Genomic DNA, 19,269 nt, shown 5'->3' with positions numbered 1-19,269 from the left:
TTGTTGCCCAGGTACCTAGGTATCTAGGTATCTAGGTATCTGCCTACTTAAGTACCTGGGCACCTGGGCAGGGACGGACGGACTTGTTAGTCTGGTAGACAGTCTACACAGTACTCAGATACGGAGGTACCTGTCCAAGTCTAAGCAAGTGACCCAGGATCCCAAAAAGCTCCCCTGCCCAGGTAAGAAGCCGTCTGCTACATCCACTCGTGGGCGCCGCTGGTCCTGCTAATGGCTGGGGTTGGGAAGGGGGAGGAAGAAGAACCTCGACCTTGTACATCTACCTCTACTATTTATAATCGATCCCTGTTTTGTTTTGCCTAGGGCATTGGGCATGAAGGACAACCATCCGTATATTCGAATATCTGGAGGATGAGTACCAAGATGATTTGCGTGCTGCAGAATTCAGCACGGTGAGACCACAGGTTCATGTTGGTGCTCGCCGGTGTACGGACGAGGCCAGGCCCCTGCTTACGCTCGAGTCATCTTCTTGGGGCCGATGAGACAGGACGAGCCTGCATACTGCGACTGCAACGGCAACTGCAGTCCCAAGGCATGCAGAAAGGGCTGTGCTCTAGCTCGGTCCTGTGAAATGAAGGGCTTCGACCTGTCAGGCAGTCTGCCAGTCTGCCAGTGTAGCCATTGGCGCAGCCGGGAAGAGGGGAGGAGGGGAGGAGGGGTGCCTTCTCTGTTCAGCCGCCCTCTTCTCGGTCTGGGGCGAGCGGTGTCAAGACGCGAGCAACAGAGCCAGCGACTGCGAAGAGCTACATATGTACGGAGGTACCTGGGCAGCTAGTCTGCCGCAATTCTGTCGTGCCTGGACTTGGCAGGAGGGGGACACCGAAGAAATCAACCCACATTTCCCATCAACTTTCCGGGCTGCAACAGGGAAAAGAGAAGCTTGAAGAGAGGGAACCGAGCGAGCACATGCCTCCAGGGCTCGGGTGGCACAAACACGGGCACCCTCGCAGAAACACTTCGGTTCGCTGACACAATTCGCTGGAATTGGCCATCAAGTCAGCAAAAAATGAGGGGTCTGGTTCCCCCAGCCTCTGGGCAGCCGTCCTTGTCAGACCAGGTCACATCAACAGAGCCGTTTGTTGGTCAAAAAGGCCTGAATGGTCAATCAGCAGCACACAGCCGCGCAAGAGGACGGGAAAGTGGGAGCCGGCCCACCTGGGCACCGACAGGCCCCGAGGGGGCGGGAGGAAGCAAGCCTGGCAAGCCTGGCAAGATCCACGGGTCCCAATGGGATGGGTTGCAAGACAGGGGAGCAGGGGACCCGAGCAGGGGCTGTCCCAGGATCGGGTTCCCGGCGTGGCGGTCGCCTGCAGGGCTGTCTGTCTGTGTCTGTATCTGTCTTGCTGCTGGCTGTCTCGCCTGATCCAGCGGGAGCTGGCTACAACAACCGTACGGCACAGGCACAGTACGACAATAAGGCTTCATGTGCTACGACATCAATAACATACCACGACCACGGCAGCCGAGCACGTCTCTGGTGGCGACAGTGGCCGTGTCAGACCGGCATGGGGACACCGCCTGTTTGCATGCAAGCCATGTCTCTTGACGAAATAATGGTGCAGGCCAAAAGTTGCCCAGGAGGTTGCCCAGGAGGTTGCCCAGGAAGTGACCCAGGCCACAACAGACACGGTCATTAGGTCTCCAGACACCTGGGCCAAGCCGACAGCTGAACCCTAACAGACGCGGCTCAAACATGGGACGTGTTTTTAATCTCGGCGGTATTTCTCTCGACCACTAACTAGTATCTACACTAGTAAATGTCATATCAACAGGCATGCACATGATGGATGCTTTACCTTGGTGGATATGCCATTACTCATCGTCACCACCGCCCAGGTCGTCATCCAGGGGATGCAACCACATTACACTACATTCCTCAACTGCCACATGCGGTGTCGGACGTTGGACGAGCTGCCCGTTGTTCAACACGGCCCTGTCGGCCCTGACGGCCCAGCAGCTGGCTTTCCGGTTCGGGACAAGGCCGGGAGGCACACACCATATCCGCAGCGTAGCATCGTCCCCTTCTTCCCTGGCACCCTGACACCCTGGCACCCTGGCACGCTGACTACTGGGCAACTAAGTATACTACTTTGTAGCCCCGACTGCGGATCCGCAATCAACGGTCAGCGGGCACGCGGAGGGGTTGTGAGACACTACACAGAAGAAACGGATCGTCCTCCACATCTACAGAGTACCTAGGTACTGCTGCTACTCTGTACTGCCTGAGTTCTTTGCTGCCTGTGCGTGGTTGCCACAGATGCTCATCGTCACTGCGCGCGCGCCTCTGGCCTCGCCCAACCTAAGCAGGTTGGCAACTGACAGACACGAGGCATCCACGTTTCCCGGTGGGCCTGTCGGGTCGCACCAGTACATACTGTACTGACGAGATCTGCGTCTGCCTTCGCCCTTTCGCAGCCACATGCTGTCACATACGATCCCTCCCCGCTTGCCCGCTTCCCTTCCTCAATGCAACACATCCACGAGCTGGCTCACGGAGCCGGACCCGGCCGTTGGTCCTTCTCAGTCGAGTTCCTGTCGCGACTATGTAGTACCTGCTACCTGGGCAGAAACTTTAGTATCCCACTCGGCATTTGCTCCCCAAATCCCGTCACTCGGCCAGGCCTTGCAGGACCAAGCCTAATGCGGTCAGCCAGGCCGAACCCACTCAAATCTCGTCGTCCTCCTCCCCCACCCTCCCGAGAGAATGGAAGAGCCCTGGAGGAGGACCCGTCCTTCAGACCCGCATGAGGAGATAAGCAAGCCATCCAGAGCCCCCGCGCCCCAGGGAGGACAGGAACCCTGGCCTTTTGCTACGGAGCATATGCTTCGGCTTCAATCTATTGTACTCAAGCTATGTACACAGTAGAAACGCGTCTGTGTTTGTCTTGACCCGTCCCTGGCACAGCCCTGCCTACGGAATTGGTCCGGGAATGAGGGTTGGAAGGTTTGGCTCGATCCAATTGCCAGTCGGCCAGTACGTGCATCATCTCAAGCCCTACCCAGATGGAAAGGCTGGATCCATGGATGGGCCTAGTCAGTCCGAGCTGGCAACGGCAACGGTCGTGGGGGTTGATATGGCAATATCTGTCTCCAAGGAAGCCGGGTTCCGAGCTGGCTGGCTGGCTGGCTGGCTGGCCTCGTTCGAGCCCCTCCGTAACACTGAACTGTCACATCCCACAACATGCCCTGCCCTGCCCTGTCTCCAGGCTGTCTCCAAGCTCAATAGCAGAGCCCGTAGCTGCCTGCTGGCTTTGTCTTGCTCGGTTCTGGGCAACCCCCGAAGGATTTCGCAAGACGGAAAAAAGAGGGGGTGGGGGAAGGGGAAACGGGGGGTCCAACCCGACCGGCCGACCAGACAGAGACACGACCGTGAAAGTTCGGGAAGGATTCCCTCCCTTGCCAACCTTGGAACACGTCCTTGCGTGCGCATGCTCCAGCGATGCGACCCTCGTTCCGTGGCCCCGGGGCAGAGCAGGCACGCTGCTATCCTGCAAAGCCGATCCTCGCCCGACAACCATTTTGGCTTTCTTCGGCGCCGAACTCTCGGATCCGGGCGTGCTCCTTCAGGATGCAACAACCTTGGCCCGCATCCATGACAGCCTGGTCGTTCAACACCGGACGGCTCACGTCGCATCTTGTCTTATGCAAGTGTTTGTAAGCCATCCTGAGCTCGGACTGGAAGGCTAGTGGATGCTGCGTGATCACCACTCATCAAACAAATTGGGCACTTGGGCACAGCTTAAAAGCTCGGCCACGGCTGCCACGTTTCCCCTGTGGCCTGCCTGACAAGTCCTGTTCGTCCTTGGGCTGACCCCTCAGGGCGGGATCGGCACAGCGTGACATCGCCCGCGGCGACTTTGCTAAAGTTTCAATAAACACAACTCGCCTTCGTTATTCCCGGGGAGCGACTTGACACCCTGACAACTCCCGCTGGAAATTGAGCGGCAGTCAGGGCTTGCCATGAGGAGCCAGGTTCAGGTCGGCCGGTCCACGGTGTGATCTTGGACGGCAGCCGCAGAGGCATGCAACCAGCCTCGGAACCGCTTGCTGAGCCTCTCCTCGGAAATGATGGATTCGCTGGGCAACTACCCATCAAGATCACCGTTGCTACGCATCATACAGACCACCGCGCGCGCGCCATGCCTTGCCCCTGGAAGCTGCAGCTCGCCCAACGGCCCCTCGCGCCCGGCGCCCAACCTACGAAGGGGAGGCTGTTTGGACTGAAGCCCATGATCCCCGTCCACACAGCCCTAATCCCGCGGTCCGGGTGGGACTCGCCCCAACTGTCTCCCAAGCGTCGCGAAGTAGTCTCGCGCATGTACGCACTGATAGAATGTCCCCGTCGATCGTGGTGCCGTCCGTGGTGCCGTCCGGAGGCTGTCCTGTGTCCTGGGGCGCCTAGACCAGCCCGCCGCCGACGACAATGTCACCTACGTGTTTCGACCCAGGCAGCCGGGGGACTATGTACTCGGAGTCCTTCTCGTATATGACCGAGTACGTCGTAGGAGACCCATCCCCAGCATGTTGCGTCCAGGGCCCTGGGGAGTGACCTATCCGCACAAGGGGACGATGGCGCCCTGGAATGCCTCCCACAAATGAGTCGAGTAGCCGGTCGCGGCCAAGACGACCCTTGACGGCAATGATCTACCCGCGTGGCGTGCTGACTTCCAGCTCCCACTGCCGTCGTGGCACTGGCCCAGGCTCAGGACCGGCGTGTGGGTCTACAATTTTGAAAGTTGAGACCCTTTTCCAGCGCCAACTTCACGACTCCGAGCATTCCGAACTTGTAGCCTGAGATACTCCCCGCGGTGTAGCTCACCGCGCCTACGGGCTCCGGTTCTGTATTGGCACAGTAGACCCGTGTCTTGGTCTCTTCCTTGTCGCGAAAAACATACCCAGGTATCAGCCGCGGATTTGTCCGACCCCAGGGCGCGGCGCGTCGCCTCGGCAGCCTTGCAGGCTTCCTCTCCAGTGCGCTTCATCAAAGATTATATTCGCGGTTCCGGCATGGGTAGGAGTCGCCGGGCGGCGTGCTCCCTGGGAAAACAATGCGTAACATTGATGTCAGCGAGCTCGAGGCGCGCTATCTTCGCCGCGACTGTCTCGGCCAGGGCGGCGGCGTTCCCCAAGAAGGACCGTCGGCTGGCCGCCCTTTTATGGGCCTCTGGAGGATGGGCAAGGTATTGAATGCCAGCCGACCCGGGTCCCATCCATGATGGAGGGTAATAAAGGAGTGCTGGCTACTGGGTGCTGACCGACCGTTGCGGCCTGCGGGACCGTCGCACCAAAGCAGGCCTACCTTGCCTCGAGCATTATGAAACTGGGCGACGCATTACTGCCCTCACTGCCGCTGCCGTCTTCGTGCTGCAGTAGGTCCAATCTAACCTCCGCGCCGCTGATGGCGCTCCTGATGACGAGAGTCTTTAACCACACAGATAAGGCTAGGAGGCATCACTCCCAACGGTATTACTAACTAGAAGGCGAGCAAAACAGTCATAGAGCGAGAATATAATAGTCTCTACCTAGGTAATAGCCCCTATAAGAAGAAGAATCCCACAAAGACCCAGCCAAGAAACTTGGCTCTTCCCCATCAACACCAAAGACAATCGACAGCCACTCAAAAATGACCCACGCCAGGTGAGCCTACCCAGGAATAAGTAGTCTCAAGGCTATGAAGATAACGAATAGATAAATACTTGAACAAGAAAACACATTATAGTCGAAGCCTAGCTACATGAACAAATGTGAAACTATGTCAACTTGAAGCCCAAGCGCCCAGTAAGCCAATCGCCTATGCATCCTATCATTGATTACAGCCGATGATGAGCATCCACCCAGATCCTTCTCAATTGTACAGTATCACAGTATGTTAAATCGTCGCTTGTGAACCCGCTACTTGCTCAGTCCGAGCACCAGCAACTAGACACTGTATGATAATTACAGCAACATGGTTGAAATCAGGATCAGCGTTGCAGTTGGACATGAAACTGCGGGCACATGTGTTTAATATTTCATAATCCACGAAGCTAGACACTTACACAATTACAGAATCGTCGGGAAATGAGGTGATTTCAATATATTCCAGAGTTTACCACTGTATGAAGCCCTGGGGGGTTATTTATGGCTTCGGACATATACGGGACGGAAACGAAACCAGACCAGATGCTGTCCAAAGAGCGGACAAATTGGTTGATATGGAGCCGAAAGCATACCCTAGGATAGGTATGAACTACAACCGGGATACCATACTTAGGCAACTTATCGGATCCTTCGGTCTCTTTGATCCTCAGTCGCGGAACGGGAAAGACAAAACCACCAGGGAAAGGAAAAGCTGATGTACTTCAAATGATAACTACCATTGCCAACCGCCATTTCCAAGCATGCAAATATACTCCCGCCAAATTATACAACACTAAAGTTTTACCCTTTAAACTACCTAGGTAACTATACAAATTTGTCTGTGGGTGTAAGGATAATTTGGAACGCTCTTCCTAGGCCTAATTATTCGTTGGTGTGCCTGCGAGCTGGCCTCGACCTGGGCCCAAGGACAATCAATTGACGACTTCCTCAAGCCATCACTCAAAGGCTACATATAATCATATGCCGGATTCAGTTACACGCATTCTAATGTATTTGAACTCTTTGATAATTGCAAAACAGTTCAATTGGCACTTTGTTGCCGGCAGTCTATTCCCTGGCCATTCGACGGAAACAGCTTCACACAAAGGCGGGCAACTGTGGGCTTGAACAATCGAGTCACCTTTGCGCCAAATTCAAGTACCTCATTAATTTCAAACAAGGTAAAAGCAGATATTTTCTAGTTTCACTTCACTTCGATGGCACTGAAGACGTATGCTTCTAGTCACCTCGTCGATTCAAGAAGCCGCATCCTCGCCATATGCAAAAACTCGCTAGGCCCGATCTAGTTCGACTGTTCCCCTGAGCAGACAAGCCTGTATTTCAAGATGTCGGCTGAAGACGCTGAAGAAACACTCTCTCTTGAAGAGCTAGCGTCGCTGCCGAGGGTTGAATTCTCGGCTGAAGTAGAGGAGCGATGGGGCCGGTTCACTAAGTTCTACCTGGCAAACGTCTATGTTATTGAGAATCGATGGATCAAAATGACCAAGCAGGTGAGGGGAGAGGTATTGACCAGAAATTGGAGATCCTCTGGAGGGACGGGAATGCCCCAGGAGCATCGCCCAGATTTAACGTAAGTGCATCTGAAACTTTAGAAAGCAAAAGCCGACGTTGTCTGTGGGTGCCCATCTTGTGATTATCGTCTTCCCAGAGGGTTCTTGGGTATACTATCCAGTTGTCACTTTGTCCGTTTGAAAACTGCAATACCCAGCTATAATAATTCACGAGCTGTTCCTGCATGGTATATTGCAACTTGTTGGCTCTCGCAGATTGCTGATCTCAGTGCACCAGGGAACTTGCACCTTGGAGGGACCGAAAAGACAGGAACAGGACCCTCTGTCCGCCACGCGATGTCAATCCTAATCACTTGCGATGGCCTATATTCAGCCAGGATGACTTGAGCGATGCTCCAGAGCCATTTTTGCAGTTGCTACTCTCTAGGGCGGCTGATCATCCTAAAGAGTTCGCCCGCTTGGACGTGTTTTGGGACAATACCATGTCTGCAGTAAGCTCTATGGGTCTTACGGAGCCAGATGGTCCAGAAGTCATTAAACCTTTGGTAAGAATAAAGAGTGGCGGTTTAATAGTCACGATCAACGGTGCGAACAACGATCGGGGAGACAGCATCTACGGCACTATTGAAACCCCGGACAATGACGAAGATTTTAATCGGCTAAAAGAATCACAACTATGGAGTGAAGTGATCTCCAGAGAAATGATGTTTAATCAAAGAAGAATATACCATTTCCTTGAAGATGTGGTCAACGACATCATGGCTGAGAAGAACGAGGCGAGATTCAAGGTTGACCAAGAACACGTACAAACGCAGTGGCAGCCTAAGCTTCCAGATCCTGATTCTATGGGTGAAGAGGAATATCGACAGAAGCATGACAAGTACCTCAGTGTTTGTCGCTCAATTGTGCCTTACAAAGCAATGGCCGCCCCGATGTGGGATTACGCAACACAGATCATCTCGCGGCGGATAGAAATCTATGAGGACCGTCTCCAGGGTTTGAAGGCACACCCTGGGAACTTCCTGCATTACCTTTTTGATATGCGCGAACACTCGCATCACGTGGTCCCGTATAGTGGCGATCGCATACATCCATATGTGAGTTATGTCAATGCACATGTGTCCAGTATCTCTCTCGTGTGCAAAGCTAGAGACGATTGGGCCGAGACTCCTTCGCACTAACCACCTGGGCAACACTTTGCAGGCCAACCTGGACGACAATCAGAATAATGGTCATATGTGGGCTTTATATCTCTTGCGCTCTCTGCAACATGCGACAGAAGGTCTTGACTTTTGGAGAGCTATCTTGATCAGTCTACGACGTTGGCAAAATGTAACACTCGCAGCGAAAGATGATACAGACGAAGATGACCCATTGGTGAACTTGGCGCACCTCATCTTACTTTACGTAACAGTTCTACATCGAGTTCGTCCTTCAAGTCTACAGGAGACACTCTCCTGCTCTCGGAATATAAGGACCTATTTCAGAAACACTTCAGAAAATGAAAAGAGGCCAGTGTTGATGTCCGGGTTGCCAGGATACCCACCGCTCCCAAAAAGAAATGCTAAAGAGTCATCACTTATTTCCCTGCTCAGAGCAATGAGTGAAACCGACACGGATACATACATCCCTCTTTCGGGACTGCCCTTGGCGGAAGAAATCTTGGGCATCCTTCAAGGCCAAAAAGGAGGATCATGGATGACGAACTTTGGGTTGGAGGCGGCAGAAGAGCACCACGACTCCGCGACTGTTTGGGCGTTAATACAAAGATACTGGCAATACCATGGTTTGGAGGGATTCCAGCCGATCGAAGTGATGAAAAAGCTTCCGGACAATCTACAGTGGGACGAGCAGCTGAGGCCGTCAAGAAATCTAATGAACGTCAATGTCGACGATCTCGTGGCGAAATATTTGATTCCCTACCCCTCAGCGCGGTTTGAATATGTAGGCCATACGACATTTTATTCTCTTTGTGCCCTGAAACAAACGTCGGTCTGGTTGGCTGGGACATCATCAGATGGATCTGGGAGCTCTGCTACCAGGCATCTGGAACGCCCGAGTCACATTCCTCCGCTTGGCGTAGGGATCTTCGCGCTGATTTTCTCTTATTTCTTTTAGCCATCTATCAGACGAACCTTCAAAGTTACCAAGCGTAAAGAACTTGCGGCTAAAAGAAGAGATGCAGAGGCCCGCTTGAAAGGCCTGTGGGCAGAGCTACAACCGAGGCTTGAAAATCAGGACGCGCTCTCGTCGTATGCAGCCCAGATCCTGGATCAAGCCATCCCAAATGCGACGGGAGAAGATGGGTCAGACGAGACTCAACAAGAGCCTTCTGTCCTTGCTCAGCCAGAAGCGTCTTCTAGTGCACCACCTCAAACACCTCCCGGTCCTCCTGGGCCAGGGAGTCCCCACACGCCTCCCGAAGGCACCAAACCTGTGAAATCAACTACGACGGGAACCCCGACCCGACAATTAGGGGGGCTTGGGATCAAATCACCGATGGACAGACCTCCGCCCCTGAGAACCCCAGAGAGAAAGACAGCCAATGATGGTGAGAGAATTCCTGTCAAGATGCGCAATTTCCCAACATCGCTATATCTGCCATGCCAGCGAGCCTGCCTCGGGGGAGTCTGAAAAGGAAAATACCGTGGAAGAGATTTCCCCCGTTCCCCAGCTACGCGTGCAGTGCACCTGTAAATGCTCTAATGCCTGACTGTCGGTATCATAGGCGTAAAGAAGACTTCTCCAATCCGCCCCGCAAGACCAGACGAGGACCGACCTCGTAGGCCAGCCATCGACAGGAGAGCTCGAGAAGCAGCTCGAGAAGCAGCACAGCAGGCAGATATACAGCCTGTAGAGGATGTGGTTGACCCCCCTCGAGCTCGGCCACCCCCTCCTGCAGCTGGCCAATACCCAAAGATCCCGCTGTCCGCTAAAAGCTACGACCTTGTTAATCGACTTTTTGTGCCCAGCAAAGTCAAGAATCCGGGGGACGTTGTATGGAAGGACATGAGAGTACTTTTCGCAGAGATTGGGTTCAACATCGTTAAGCGTGACTCCCGTGGCGCACTTGATTTGTTTGAACCAACTGACGATCTGGAAAGGGAGCAAGTAAGTCGTTCGTCCAGCTTTAGATCGTGTTAGACCTTCCTATGATGGGGATGCTTGGCGCAAAGTCGGAAAAATCCTCCCTAGTCGGAGGAAGCCTGCCCAGTCGGTCATATACAACAATAACGCTCGTTTAAAGCTAACAGGGAATTCTGCAGGGGATTTCCCAATCTTGTTCAAGAGATAGACCTCACTGCGGCAAACTCAGCTTTACTGAAGCAAGGCGTTTCATGAGGAATTGGGGGTTGGGGAAGTATGGTTGGGATATCGACAAGTTCTACGAGAGGTGATCATAGCTTGGTCAACATCAATTGCCTAGTTGATCCGACACCTGATATGCGTTTCATCTAAGTACTGCTAACAAATTGACCACTCGGCTGAAAGACTACAATAACAAATTCATCTAATTACTTAGATAGTTATTCTAGTAGTCTATAAGCCTATAATATTACACTTTACCTTTAGAACCTTTTAGAAATAATAGTATAAAAAAAGTATTTTTAAAAAGTATAAAATATAATAAAGTTAAAAGAATATTAAAATTATTTTATAATATTAATAATTATAATTATTTAATATATTATTTTAAAAGTTTAAAAGTAAAATATTAAAAACTTTTTTAAAAAAACTATAAATAATTTATAAGAAAATAAAAGGAATATATATAAAGTTATTATTAAAGTTATAAACTAATTATTTATAAATTTAAATAGTATAAATAGTATTTAATTAAGTGATTATTATTTAAAAGAATTAATTTAATTAAATATTATAGATTTAAGTGTAGAATAAATAAAGATCGATAATATAAAGCCTTTAAATAACTTAATAAAGGGTTTTATTTCTAAAATATATATAATAATAGCTTTAACCACACTATATTTTTCCTTTATACTATATAACTACTTATTTCATTCTATAATTTAAAACTTATATATAAAGTTTCTAATAACTTTATATATATTCTTATAATCCTTTTATAAAGGAACTTTAAATATTTTTATTATACTTTTTATATTATTAAAAAGTTAATAATTATTAATAATAAAATATAAACTTAAAGAAGAATAAATTTATTATACTTTTTTATTTCTTTATAAATTATTTTTAAAACTTTTTTAAAAGTTTTAATAATTTATTATAAAAATCTTAAAAGTAATATATTATAAATTATTTTTTTATTTTAAACTTTTTAAAGTTAATTATATATTTAAATAAAAGTTATAATATTTATTTAATAAAACTTTTATTAATATATATATATATTTAAAAAATAATTTATAATTAAACTTTTTTTAATATAATTTATTTATATAGTAACTATTTTTAAATTTAATTTTATTATATAACTTCTTTATAATAATTAATTTATAAATTATTTTTATTTATTATTTTAATTAATATTATTATTAAAATAATACTTTTTAACTTTATTTATATATTATAAAATTAAAATTATAAATATTTATTATATTATAATTATTATTATTAATATTATATTCTTTTTAAATATTAAATCTTAAATATTTATTATTATATAAAGGTATTATATATATTCTTAAATATATATAAAATAGAAGTGAAACTATATATATAATAATAGCTTTATCCATTAATATCCACTTCCTGTCCCGCCCGATGTCGCACTGGCTCCTAGCTCTCTGCATTGCTGCTCCGCCTTGATAAATCAGCAATTACAAGTAAATGTTAATTAAAGGTGTTCAGATAAAAGCAGAGAAGTCCTACTGTTTGATGGCCGTTTCAATTTGAAGAAGTCCGACGCGAGGCGCTTATGTTGCCACACCAGTTGACATGCGAACAAGCATCACCCGTCAATCATTCTTCGTATATTCTTCGTGCATCTTTCCTGTCGAGGAAATTACAGCTGCCGAGGGGACTTCACATTAAAAGCATAACTCGCAAATCATTGGAGATCTCTTGGAAGCTGCCCTGAAGACCACAATACAATGTTGACTCCTGCTCAGTCATGCCTACTAGGGGGAGGGGGGGTCACTAACATAGGTGTATAATTATATTAAAAATTAATATTTAAATAAAATTTAAATATTATAACTAAATATTAATAAAAGATTAATAAAATATTATTATAAATAAAATTTATTTAAAAAGTTAATTATATATTAAGTTTTAATATTATATTAAAAATTTTAAATTTATTAATATTAAATTTTATAAGTTAATAAAAAAATAAAACTTTTATAATTCTTTTATTATTAGTCAGCTTAGTTTATATATAAGAAGTAATAGTTAAAGGTAATATAAATTAGTAATAGTTAGAAAGTTTACTTATAGGCGGTAAAGCGCTTAATTAAGTTAGCTAGACCTATTAACTAAGCCTAGTTTATATATAAGTATAAGCCTACTAACCTTATAGTAGCTAATCTACTATAACTTACTATTTCTATACTAATAACTTTTTAGTCTTCTAAAATTAAGGTCTAATATCCCTTCCTTTTAGTTAATTAGAGAGCTTTATTTACTAATAAAGTAGTTTCTAATTAAATTATTAAATCGTTTAGAATTACTATTAAATGTTTAATTGTAATTTACTCGATTTAAGCGCTATAAAAACACTATAAATTAACGTTTTTATAAATTATTTAAATCGCTTAAATTTAAATTACTTTAATAAGTAAAATTAACTCTAAATTACTAATTAACTAATTACTTATTAGGTTATTATTAAATAGTATTAACTATTAATATTTAGCTAGTTAGTTAGTTAGTTAGTTAGCCCTTCTAATAGTTTCTTCTTTTATAACGAATTATTACTTACTTTATTAATCCTTTATCTTCTTAATTAAGGGTTTTATCTTAGTTAAGGATCTTATTTTCTATTTAGTTAGCTATATAAGTAGTTATAATATCTTTTTCTTATTAAGGTATAAGATTTAAATAAGGGTAAGTAAAGTATTAAATAGTAACTTACTTAACTTAATATAAATATTATTAAAATAAAGGTTATTATAAAGATTTTTAAGAAGTTCTAACTTAATTTACTTAAAGTAGTTACTTTAATATTTAAAAGTCTTATAGAAGTACTAAAAGTAATTATTAGAATTATTTAAAAATAAATTATTAAAATTACTAATAAACTAATAAACTTTATTATTATTAAACTTAATAGTTATATATTCTTTTTATAAGTATTATTAATATACTTCTTTAATTTATTCTTTAACTTAAATATCTTTTTTATTAAAGTAGTATAAGTAGGAGTATTATTAGTATATATTTATAATAGCTATAAATAATTTTATCTTTAAAGAAGACTTAAAGTTATAATAGTTATACTGTTAAAGTATCTTTTATTTAAGTGTTATAAGAGAGAGAGAGAGAGAGAGAAAGAGAGAGAAGTTAAGAGAGTATATAAAAAATCGCTTACTTAATTAATTATTTAAGTAATGTAAGGGGAGGTAGGTAGATAAATAAATTAACTAATATATAACTAAATAAAAGTCTTATAAGTAGGCTTAAATTATTAGTTATAATAGAGAGAGAGAGAGAGTTATCGTAAAAGAGTTATAAGACTTACTTAATAAAAAGATCCTATTTAATAGTTAATTACACCTAGGTAGCCTAAACAACTTACCTTCTATAGGTTATAACGATAATAGTAGTATTATCGATTTATCCTCCTTAAAGACTATAATAATAAAGTAACTTTATTAATTTATTTTCTTTAAACTTAATATTTAAATAGCTTAAATAATTTACTTTATTATTAAAAGTTAGTTAGTAATTAATTAGTATTAATTAACTTAGCTTATATATAAGAAGTAATAGTTAAAGGTAATATAAATAAATAATAATTAGAAGGTCTACCTATAGGTAGTAAAGCGCTTAATTAGGTTAGCTAGACCTATTAATTAAGCTTAATTTATATATAAATATAAGCCTACTAACTTTATAGTAACTAATTTACTATAACCTACTATTCTTATATTTATTTTATAACTTTATAAACTTAATATATAATAATAATTAAGTTAAAAATATTAATAAATAGTTAAATTAAAAATAAAAAAAGAAAATAAAAATTAGTTTTAATAGAAATTAAACCTTTTTTTTACTTATATATTAAACTTTTAACTATTAAATTTATAAGTTAAATATCTATAATATTAACTAATAGGTCTATATACTCTACTTATTTTATTAGCTTAAGTAGCTTTTATACCTTTTATAGTATAGAATTATAGCTTTATTATTTCCTTTATTCTTTTTAAGCGCTAGATTTTAAGTGCTTACCACTATATAAAGGCACTATATATATCCTTAAACATATATAGAATAGAAGTAAAACTATACATTATTTCCTTTATATTATTTTATAAGTAACTTTAATTTAAAATTAATAATTCTTTATAAATAATTTAAACTTTTTATTATAAGTTATAAAACTATTTTATTAATAGTATATTAAAAGTATATTAATAAATAAATAATATTAAATTAAAAGAATTATATAATTTAATTATATAGTTTTATTTTATTTTATATATATTTAAAAATATATATAATACTTTTATATAATAATAAGTATTTAAAATTTAATATTTAAAAAATTTAATATTAATAATAATAATTATAATATAATAAGTATTTATAATCTTAATTTTATAATATATAAATAAAATTAAAAGGTATTATTTTAATAATAATATTAATTATAAATAGAAATAATTTATAATTTAATTATTATAAAGAAGTTATATAGTAAAATTAAGTTTAAAAATAATTATTATATAAATAAATTATATTAAAAAAGTTTAATTAAAAATTATCTCTTTAAATATATATATTAATAAAACCTTTATTAAATAAATTAATATTATAATTTTTATTTAAATATATAATTAATTTTAAAAATTTAAAATAAAGAAATAATTTATAATATATTATCTTTAAAACTTTTATAATAAAATATTAAAACTTTTAAAGGAAGTTTTAAAAGTAATTTATAAAAGATAAAAATAAATATAATAAATTTATTTTCCTTTAAGTTTATACTTTTATTATTAATAATTATTAATTTTTAATAATATAAAAAATATAATAAAAATAAAAAAGAATAGATTTAAAGTTCCTTTTTAAAAGAATTATAAAGATATATATAAAGTTATTAAAAACTTTATATATAAACTTTAAATTAAGGAAGAAATAAATAGTTAAATTAAAAGATAGTTATATAGTATAAAGGAAAAATATAGTATAATTAAAGCTATAATTTAATTATCTTATAGTTATATTAATAGTATTTTTATATTTTAAAAGAATGTTAATATTATTTTAAAATGATCATACTATAAATTTAATTTACCCCCCTCCCCCCGGTAGGTGCTGTTGCCCGAAGCTCGTCTACAGGTGTCCATCCCCAGGATTACTAGGCTTTTGGCTATTTTTCTGACGGCTCTAGCCTTTCTTTATCGAATCGAGATTAGAGATAAGGAGGACGTCGCGGAGAGACTTTCAGACAGGCTCTCAATTTCTGGCTGTGCCGAAAGGGAAGAGCCGTGAGGTCGGCGTGGCGAAGAAATTGATATCCCTGCTTGAGGACAATTCGTCGACAGCGTGGAAACCAATCGAAGCAGTCAATGGAGCTACGGTAGACCAATAGCCAGCTGATCACGATGCCAAGCTGATTGATATCCTTACAATGATGCCGAAGCAGATCTTGGGTACTCCAGGTATGATGGAAACCCACTGTGGATACCTACCTAGTAGGTACATGAAGGCGGCAAAAGCAATGCTCCCAGGGTACACTCCCAATCATCAGCACTCCCGGCGTACTGCCACGGTCGCGGTGGGTCCCTGCCTTTCGCCTTCGGTCGTCTCATTACGCCTTTTGCGTCGAACTGGCACAACCCTGCCCGTCGAGGTCTTCCTACCAGAAGAAGAAGACGAGGCACGGGGCACGGCTGTGGAAAGGCGTTCTTCATGCCAAACGCATCGAGTCTTACATTTGGCAATCGGCGGCAAATTTCTCAATACCAGGGCAAGGTATTTTCTACTTTACTGTCCTCGTTTGGGGATGTTCTCCGGCTAGACGCAGGCAACTTCCCTCCTCACGGCGCCACTTTTCTTTTCACTTCGATTCCATCCAAAAAGACCGTAACGATCACACAACCGAATATTTGGCAGACTTAGATGTCACCGGCCTACTATTTGATAGCTCAAAAGGAAGCCAGCACTGGCAGCTCGTGTCTGCCCGCGCAAGCACCGAGTCCGGGCAACTGCTTGTTTCCAAGACTACCATACCGTCGTTCTATGGGTATTGGCAACGGTTGCCTAAAGGGTCCAATTAAAGCCCTAAAATTAATAGTTCCTTAAGAGGCAATAGTTCCTCCTTTAAATACTAGCTTCTAATTAGTCCTCTAGCTGTAAGAAAGGAGGTTAAAGTTAAGGAAGGTATACTATAGGATTTTTAAATCATTACTTATAAATAAAAAGAGGAGGTAAGAAATTAAAAAGTATATAAAAGAACTTAAATAAGCTTAGAATTAACTTTCTTTTTATATTAAGTTTATTTATATAGTTTTACTTCTATTTTATATATATTTAAAGATATATATAACACTTTTATATAATAGTAAATATTTAAAACTTAATATTTAAAAAGAATATAATATTAATAATAATAATTATAATATAATAAATATTTATAATTTTAATTTTATAATATATAAATAAAGTTAAGAGGTATTATTTTAATAATAATATTAATTAAAATATTATAAAGGAGTTATATAATAAGATTAAATTTAAAAATAGTTATTATATAAATAAATTATATTAAAGAAAGCTTAATTAAAAATTATTTTTAAATATATATATATATATATTAATAAGACTTTTATTAAATAAGTTAATATTATAATTTTTATTTAAATATATAATTACTAATTTTAAAAATTTAAAATAAAAATAATTTATAATATACTATTTTAAAACTTTTATAATAAAGTATTAAAACTCTTAAAGAGAGTTTTAAAATAATTTATAAAAAATAAAGAAAGAGTATAATAAATTAATTTTTAAGTTTATACTTTTATTATTAATAATTATTAACTTTTAATAATATAAAAAATATAATAGAAATAAAAAAGAATAAATTTAAAGTTCCTTTTAAAAATTATAAGAATATATATAAAACTATTAAAGACTTTATTATATATCCTTAAATATATATAGAATAGAAGTAAAATTATATAAGTTTTAAACTATTAAGGAAGAAATAAGTAGTTATATAGTATAAAGGAAAAATATAGTATAGTTAAAGCCTAAGCTTATTTATATATAAAGAAGACTTATAGAGTAATTCCTTCTTAAATAGTTTTAATCTTAAAGTAGGAAGTAACCTATTTAGTTAACTAATTAGAAGTTAAAGATTATTTATTATTAAAGAAGGAATCATTACTATAAATATAACTGTTAATTCTGGTGAGGAACTGTTGCTGAAGCCCCTATTTCCCCGGTACGGTAGGTACTGGAAGACTTATATTCTGGCCGCTTATTACCATTACCTATGACTCTAGTACTACTCTCCGCTACTACGGCAGGCGAAGATGGCTGTGGGAATGAAGAGACATTCCTCCCAGCAGCCGAAACCATGGGGCTGCCCTTCTATGCTGTGGAGACACGGCCTCGGCCTGTCGGTCACTACAAAGACGACAAGCACCGACAACGATGAGTTTACACCTTTGCACTGATCTAAGGCAGCCCCTCGGGCCACTGCATTTTAAGACGGCGCCAGTCTGCCCGATGTCGTGCAAGTCCTTTTCCCGGCACATTGTAATACCAAACTAGGACGCTCCCCATTTTTTTTATGGCGTTGGCAGGTATAGCCCTAGACTACATAAACCAGAAAGCTGCAGCATATCAAGACCCTCCCTAGGTACCTGCCCAGGTAGGTAGCAACGAGAACCAGACACTTGGAGGTGTTGAGAGGAAGGATGGTCGGGGAAGAGACCGGATGGGTGACCTGAAAATTGCAACTTGTCATCGGGCACTGTGAGAATAACAGGAAGACAATTTGCCGGAAGTTGGAGCACTATCTCAGGGATGTGCTTAATACGAAAAAGGCATTCAAGCTTACTTTGGCCTTCAAAGTTGCATCGGATACGGTACCAGCGCCTTCCTAAGTACCTGGGTAGCCTGAGATGCTCACTCAGTGCTGCATGATCATAAATATCCACTCGATCCATTTTTTAATTTCATTACCCGACTGAGTTTAATGGGAAGGTGGATGCGGTACGGTATACCTTTTCGTAGTGTCGATAGGTCTCGATCGAACGTGCGATTGGTAGCAAAGTGTGTATTCGTTGGTGTTTTGGCTAAGTTGTGGGAGGGCGCCCTCGCTGCCGAGAGCGCCAGCTGAGTGCTAGCTATCCGCCACTCGTGCCTTCCATAACGACACTTACACCGATAACCGCCGCGCCTGTGAGGCTCGTAATGCCCGGTGGAGTGTTTGGGCGGAATTGCGACTCGGTAACACGGCTGCGGTCCAACGCGACGTGGAGCAGCCCACCCGGCTGACTGACGGTCCACAGCACACCAGAGAGTTTTCGTGTTAACCGGTACAGAATGCCACAGGTGAGGGCCTACATAGCATACTGAGACAGGCGCGCGGCTCTGTACAGGTGTGTGAGATGCCTGGCAAGTCGACAGGGTCTGCTCGGGTTAGACATCAATCCTCGTGTCTCCACCGGTCAGCGAACATTGGAGTCCAAACCCAGGCCTTTCGTCAGAACTCTAGCTGTGTTTTCTAGACCAGCCACTGCTATAGAACTAGATACATGCCGTTTGCTAATGCGCGTCACTGTAGCTATGGTGTGCGGCCGGAAGTTCAGCCTGGCGTCGCTGTCCTACAGCAGTGGTTCGAGACTGAAGCCATGTCTCTACGGTGAGGGCACGAGACAACTGCTTTAAACAGCACTCGGGCAGCAAAAGCACCGCTGAAGGTAGA

At 41.5% G+C, this 19,269-nt stretch overlaps 1 protein-coding gene across 1 annotated transcript; it reads left to right on the top strand.

Moving 5' to 3' along the window:
* Positions 1 to 7,876: 7,876 nt before the first annotated feature.
* Positions 7,877 to 9,612, top strand: KVR01_000804 (uncharacterized protein; the record flags this gene model as incomplete). The annotated part of the gene is made up of 4 exons (XM_044793508.1): positions 7,877 to 8,269; positions 8,376 to 8,601; positions 8,770 to 9,116; positions 9,499 to 9,612. 4 exons carry the CDS (start codon positions 7,877 to 7,879, stop codon positions 9,610 to 9,612), a joined length of 1,080 nt encoding a protein of 359 aa, XP_044650753.1.
* Between the last annotated feature and the right edge of the window lie 9,657 nt (positions 9,613 to 19,269).

This window comes from Diaporthe batatas (assembly GCF_019321695.1).
Source record: "Diaporthe batatas strain CRI 302-4 chromosome Unknown Contig00001, whole genome shotgun sequence".
In the NCBI taxonomy this organism is placed as follows: Eukaryota; Fungi; Ascomycota; class Sordariomycetes; order Diaporthales; family Diaporthaceae; genus Diaporthe; species Diaporthe batatas.
This window is presented reverse-complemented; position numbering and strand designations above follow the sequence as displayed.